Consider the following 6681-nt stretch of genomic DNA (forward strand, 5'->3'; position numbering starts at 1 on the left):
AGAGCCTCTAACCCCAGACAGCCGATCACGACACCCCTGGCTTTTGAAAGACTGCCAAACTCTCTGATTTCCCACAGAATGGGGGTGGGGGGGAGGGCGGATTTCCAATAAACTCAAGAGGCCGTGATTGACCCCTGGCCTGGCGAGTGCACTTTCTGACCAGCACATGTCGTGGGAACGACGACCTGGAGATCCCGGCTCTGTCCATGCAAGGGAACAAGAGTCCACAGCCCGAGCCGCTCCGGCTCTGGGCAGTCCAGGAATCCCCTCGCGCTCCCGCCCAGCTCTCCGCCAGGGTCTCAGGGCGGCCTGAGACAACCCAGGGGGTCAGACACCCGGGGGGGGGGCGACCCAGATCCGGCCCCCCGAGCCAGCGCTCCAAGGGAGGGCTCCTGCACTCTCAGCTTGGGAGGCTGGTGACTCACCCTCCCGGTCCCACCGTCTCCCTGCTAGCGGGACGTGCAGGGAAGGAGGCATTCGGGCAGGGCCGGCGCCACCAGCGGGGCTGGGTGTGGGGGGAGACCTGCGGCGGCGGTCTCTAGAAGGGAACGGGACGGGAGCGCACGAGGCTCTCTCCGGCGCAGGCTCCGACTAGCCAAGGTGCCGAGCAGGACGCGCACGCAGAAATGCTGCCGCCGGGACCGCGGGGCGGCGGGCTCACCCAAGGAGCCGGGCCCGCAGAGCGCCGCGCAGGGGCCGAGTTCGAGGTGCGGCGGCGGCAAGCTCCGGGCAGGGCCCGGAGCCGGGGAGACCTTCGGCGCCACGGGCCTGTTCCGCCCTTCCGCGCCTCCGCGGAGCGCCGGCCGGCCCCGGGGACAGCGCCCCGGGCCCAGGCCAAGGCGGCGCGCCGGCGGGACAGCCGTGCGCAGGCGCGGGCGGGCAAGCGCTGAGGGCGTGCGGTCACGCTGCGGCCGTGCGCCGGCGCAGTGGTAAGTAAACACGCGCGCTGGGCCCGAGAGGGCGGGCGCAGGCGCAGTGGGGGTGAGGCGGGCGCGGCGCAGGCGCATTGGCCGCGCACGCGATGGGCGGGGTGTGGACGGCGCTGCGATGGCTGCCCGCGGGTGTGGGACCAGCGAAGCCCCCGGCCCCTCTCCGAGCCCGGCCTCCTGACGCCGCCAGTGGGCGGGGCCGCCCGGGCCGCCTCCGCCGCTGTCATGTATCCGACGCCGCCGCCGGCGCCGCATCGGGACTTCATCTCGGTGACGCTGAGCCTCGGCCAGAGCTACGACGGCAGCAAAAGCTGGCGGCGGCGCTCGTGCTGGAGGGTGAGGGTCCAGCCCGGGGTCGCGGGGTCGCGGGGTCGCGGGGTCCCGGGGACGCGGGGTCGCGGGGTCGCGGGGTCGCGGGGTCCCGGGGACGCGGGGTCCCGGGGTCGCGGGGTCCCGGGGTCGCGGGGTCGCGGGGTCGCGGGGTCCCGGGGTCCCGGGGTCGCCGGCCCAGGGACCGATGGGGCCGGCCTGCCGCGCTCTCTGGGGCCCGAGCTCCGCGGGGTGGGGGCGGCGCGCGGCTTCCCGCGCTGAGAGCTGTCCCTCGGGGCGGCGAGGCAGGAGCCCAGCCTGTGCGCGCTCTGGAGTGTGCCCAGCGGTGTCGGGCTGCGGGGCGTCCGCGCCCCGCTTCTGGGCAGGTGCGAGGTCCCGCCGGCGGCCGGAGCCGGCGCGCGCCGCGTGCGGGCATCTCTGCACTGCCCGCGCGGCGGCTCGCCCGTCGCTGGCGAGAGGGCAGCTCCCCCGGTGCCGAAACCGGGCTGGGGAGTTCCTGGTTGTCCCCTCTGCCCTGGCAGCGGTTGGAGAGGTTCCCGGTTGTGCCGCTTTCAGTCGGAAGGCTCATTCTCCGTCCTCCCCCTTAGAAATGGAAGCAGCTGTCGAGATTACAGCGGAACGCGATCCTCTTCTTGCTCACGCTTCTGCTGCTCTGTGCACTCGTGTCCTACCTCAGCGTGGCTGACCAGTGGAGAGGTATCGGCTGCTCGGGTGCCTTAGCGTGATGTGTGTGTGTCACCGAGGGCTGACCGGGCAGAAGGGTCTGGCAGTCCACCTTAAAGGTCAACGGGTAGAGCGTTTTTATCCGCGTGGCCAGAACACGGATGAGAGTTTCCCCTTGTCCAGCTGCTCCCTTAGTGTCTGGTGTTAAGCCCCGGCATCTCCATCCCCTCTGCCTCGCAGAGAAGTGGAGGTCCTGAGGTCGCAAGCTCGGTCCAGATGCACCCCGTGAACTTCCTCACGCGCGTTCCCGTGTGTTTGGAAAGGCCCGGGCAGGGTTCCGGTGAGCGCCTAGAGAATCCTGGTGAATTTCTCTGTTAAGGTCCTGGCTGGCGTCCAGCAGGAAGGCTGAGGGGCCGCTGCAGGTGGCTCAAGCCAGTGGGCCGCTTGCTACCCTCCGTAGTCCCCGGAAGGGAAGAGCTTAAGGGCATGTGTTTGTGGGGCGTGGGTTGGGGTCAAGGCCCAGAACCGCCAAGGGCTTTGAGAAAGGTGTGATTCCCTGTGGCCGTCCTTGGATTCGTTTCAGTGACCTTCCCCGGGTCTCACGACGTCCTTTCATAAGGAACCGTGCCTGCCTGGACGTGCTCTGTGACACGCTTTGAACCTCCTCCAGGCTGTGTGGCCTGTTGGGGATCAAACCAGTTCTCTTGTTTAGCTGTGAACGGCCGGTCAGCAGAAGAGCGGAAGATGAGACCTGCGGATCCGCCCGTGCTGCCAGCTCCTCAGAAAGCAGATGCTAATCCAGAAAACTTCCCAGGGGTTTTACCTCAGGTACTTTGGATCACCTGCACGTGGGGTCGTCGCCGGGGTCCGACCCGCGGGCGTTTCAGAACGGTGTGTGGTGTTTCAAGCAGACGGGGAAGCATTCTTTCTCTCACCATCTGTGTGACCCTCTTCCGATCCCAAGGGGGCCTCCTTCCTGTCCTCTGGAGGAGGCGCCTCCTCCCGCCCGCCCTCCGTTGAGGACTGGCTGCTCCCGGGCCCCCGCCCTCCGTCCCTGGACCCGGCGCCCTTCCCTTGCCACGGCGTTCGAGGATGAAGTGCAGGAGTCCCGGGGCCCAGGCCCGCGAGAGTGTTCTCTCCGGCTCCATCCACGGGGACGTGTCCTGAACTTCTCTTGCTACCTTTAGGGACTGTGACAGTCTGGAAGCATCCCGGACCAGGAGTTTAACCCGCCATCCAGGGCCACGCCAGCCCGTTGGCGCAGTCTCCATGGCGGTCGGTCGGGGCCAGGAGATGGCGAGTCAGGATCTCCTGGCCAAATCTGCGTGTTGTGATGAAAAACGAAAGGAATTTCCTCTGGGGCCGTGTGCTGCTAGCCAGTTCACACAGTCCGTGGGGTTGGGTCTGATAGGGGAGCATCTCAGGGGAAAAGGAAGAGCAGCCCGCAGGCAACTGAAGTGTTTTCACGGGTGACTCTTATTTTTATCTAGAAGCCTAAGAGGCATTTCCGACGGCGACCGCCCAACCTGCAGATTCGAGCCCCCGGTAAAGACTCCGAGGACCGGAGGCAGGACGACACCCAGCGGAGGGACGAGGCGGTGGGCGACGCTCGTCGAGAAGAGAACACACAGAGAACAGTGGTCAGGTACGAGGAGCGCCAGAGGAGGCTGGACGTGCAGAAACGCTGAGGCCCGCGTATCTGACGTTCTCTGAAAACCAAAGAGGAGGGGAATGAGCACGACGTCTAGAGTACATCTTGCTTTCAAAGCAGGCAGGATCCAGAGCGGGACCCTGGTGGGGGCGGGCCCCGCCTTCTGCTTGGTCCTGCTCGGAGTGGAGGGCAGCAGGGAGGCCCACCAGGTGGCGGGGACCTTGGGCTTTTGCATCTCCACCCTCAAGCTGGCTGATTGCTCTTCCTTCTCTCCCCGAAGCTGGAGGGGAGCGGTGATTGAGCCGCAGCCCGGCACCGAACTTCCTTCGAGAAAGGCAGAGGCCCCCCACAAGCCTTCCTCACAGGCCCCCAGGATTCAGAACCAAGCAGGTAAGGCCCCACCTGCACCCTGCTGGGCCTCACCTGGACATTCTGACGGAGAGGGTGTGCGGACGCCAGAGAGCCTGGGAGATGACGCAAGGCTCCTTGGTGGCCCTTCGCTGCAGCCACGGGCCGCCCGTGTGGGCAGGAAACTCGTTTCCCTGTTTCCCGGCCTGGGTCTGTGCCACGGGACATGGCAGGGGGAGGGCGCCTGGGGAATGTGGAGACACAGCCGACCCCTCTGCGTCTCCACTCAGGCCGGACGGGCTCTCCCGGCAGGTCTGCGGCGTCTCGCGTGGTGGCACCTGTAGTGGAGGGCCTTCTGGGCATGGGTGCTTTGTAAGCCCCGTGCAGCCTGTCTGCTCCGGATCTCACGGTGCCCTCTGAGGTCACGCGCCGGTCGTATCCCCATTCCACAGATCAGAGAACCAGGGTAGGCTTGTCACGGCCAAGGCCACGTGCCTGGTGGAGCGGGGCTCGCGCCAGCTCACCCAAGTCAGGGCCCAGGCTGTGGCCCTCTGGTCCCAGCTGCCGTTGCCTCCAAAGAAAGGGGGACGAGGGAGCCCGGACCCGGGACGCGCGGCCCCTGGTGGAGGCGGACGGGCCCCTGGTGGAGGCAGACGAGAGACCGTGCTGTCCTTGCAGGCCTTGGAGGCCTCGCCGCCTTGGCAGACGTGTCCAGCCGTGAGGACCCGACCTTCAGCACCATCGACTGCTGCCCCTACGCTGGACAAGGGCGCCCCCTCACCGTGCCCCATTCAGCTTGGGGCTGCACAGGGGCCCTGTGTGAACCCTGACCGGGGCCGGTCTCGGTGACCTGCTCTCTTCCTTCCAGCTTCCCCGAACGAGCGTCAGAGGGCCGTGATCGATGCCTTCCGCCACGCATGGGCCGGATACCGCAAGTTCGCCTGGGGCCACGACGAGCTGAAACCCGTGTCCAGGTCCTTCAGCGAGTGGTTTGGCCTGGGCCTGACGCTGATTGACGCCCTGGATACCATGTGGATTTTAGGTCTGAGAAAAGGTACCTGCTCGTTCCCTAGCACACGGCCAAGTTCTTGGGTGACTCTAGGGCGAGCGAGCGAGCGAGCCGTGAGCGGGAGGGGGTAAACGCTGTCGTTTCCATCGGGCGCGCTCTCCCTTCGCGTGGGTGACGGCAGCGGGCGTGCTGGGCCTGGCCAGTTGCTTTGCCGTTTGACGTCGGGCGCCCCGGGGGACGCTCAGGACACCCGCTGCGGACGTGGGCCGCGGCGTCCAGGGGCGGTTCCAGCCGGATCCTCTGTTGCAGCCGGAAGGGGCTCTGTGGCGGGAGGTGGCACGGGATCCGGTAGACTCTCGGTGCCCCGGGTCTCTCCCTCACGGCCTGCTTACGCCTCGCAGGTCGGGTGGCTTGGAGATCGCGGGTCTTTGGTTGTTTCTGAATTGATAAAGTCCGTTTTCCCGCTAAATTACTCACGCGGCCCTTTGTACTGCGGTGTTCCACCGTCGACCGCCTGTGCTCTCGAGCGCACGCCGCCGGCTCCCTTTTCTCTGTGCGCGTGAGGACGCGACGGCTCCTTCCCCGGCTGCAGGACACGACGCGGCGAGCCTGCGGGAGAAAGAGCGACACGAGAATGCAGGGGGCCTCCCGAGCGAGAGGTCACGGGGGCGCACTAGGACCACTGACCCGCTCCCCTCCCCACACTCTTCCGTGCCACAGAGTTTGAAGAGGCCAGGAAGTGGGTGTCTAAGAAGCTGCGGTTTCAGAAAGACGTGGACGTCAACCTGTTTGAGAGCACGATCCGCATCCTGGGCGGGCTTCTGAGCGCCTACCACCTGTCCGGGGACGACCTCTTCCTGAAGAAGGCCGTGAGTGTCCCGGCGCCAGGGGGACTCACGCCTGCGGGGAGAGCAGTCCCGAGCGAGCGTGAGCGTGCGGGCGGTTGTCGCTGGGCTCCCGGGACTCGGGGAGGGCGGGGGAGGGGGCTGTCAGTTCCCAGTTCTCCGTGCTCCCATCCCTTTGAGCCTGGTTTCCGCGCGTGTGCGTGAGCGGGCATCGCGCCGCCTGTGGGCACCGCGACTTGCAGGGAACCTCTCTCGGAAATCCTCGAGGCCAGCTCGGTTTGGCTGCCGTGGAGTGTCGAGGCCACGGGAAGCCAGCAAAGTCCCGTGTCCACGTGACTGGACGGAGGTGGGGGACGGGCTGGCGTCGTGGAACGGAGGCGAGGCTGCCGTGCGGCAGGGAGCCTTGATTCCTCGCTGTGTCGTGTATCAGGAGGATTTTGGGAATCGGCTCATGCCTGCGTTCCAGACGCCCTCCAAGATCCCCTACTCCGACGTGAACATCGGCACCGGGGCCGCCCACCCGCCCCGCTGGACCTCGGACAGCACGGTGGCCGAGGTCACAAGCATTCAGCTGGAGTTCCGGGAGCTCTCGCGCCTCACGGGCAGTAGGAAGTTTCAGGTACGGAGGGGCCGGGCCGTTGGCCAGGAGTGCGGCCGGCTCGCCACAGGAGGTGCGGGCTCGCGTGCGGGTCGACCCTGGGCCGCCCCGAGACCCCCCTCTCGTTTCCTTTCTCGTTGCCCGTTTCTCTTCGGCAGATCCCGCTTTCTCAGTGAGAACAGAGACCGGGGCGTCGAGGCGGCGTCTGGGGGCCGAGTCCCCGCCCGGCCCTGCCCTGCCGCAGGCCCGTGTCCTCAGGGTGCCAGCCAACGGCCTCCCACATGCTGCGGGGTTGGGGGCGGGGGGGG

General features: G+C 67.2%; 1 protein-coding gene across 2 annotated transcripts in view; it reads left to right on the top strand.

Moving 5' to 3' along the window:
- The first annotated feature begins 1000 nt into the window (after positions 1–1000).
- Positions 1001–6681, top strand: part of MAN1B1 (mannosidase alpha class 1B member 1) — a 10376-nt gene continuing 4695 nt past the window's right edge. The window contains exons 1-8 of one of the 2 annotated variants that reach the window (XM_025865841.2): positions 1002–1265; positions 1847–1955; positions 2635–2750; positions 3413–3567; positions 3854–3963; positions 4790–4975; positions 5651–5799; positions 6206–6394. In XM_025865841.2, coding sequence (XP_025721626.1) covers positions 1155–1265; positions 1847–1955; positions 2635–2750; positions 3413–3567; positions 3854–3963; positions 4790–4975; positions 5651–5799; positions 6206–6394 — 1125 coding nt within the window. In that variant the 5' untranslated portion in view covers positions 1002–1154. Of the gene's footprint in view, positions 1266–1846; positions 1956–2634; positions 2751–3412; positions 3568–3853; positions 3964–4789; positions 4976–5650; positions 5800–6205; positions 6395–6681 lie in introns of both variants that reach the window. The other variant, XM_073890605.1, reaches the window with a different exon arrangement.

Source organism: Callorhinus ursinus, unplaced genomic scaffold, assembly GCF_003265705.2.
Source record: "Callorhinus ursinus isolate GAN/ISIS: 27379988/994484 unplaced genomic scaffold, GSC_fseal_2.0 scaffold1156, whole genome shotgun sequence".
Lineage (NCBI taxonomy): Eukaryota > Metazoa > Chordata > Mammalia > Carnivora > Otariidae > Callorhinus > Callorhinus ursinus.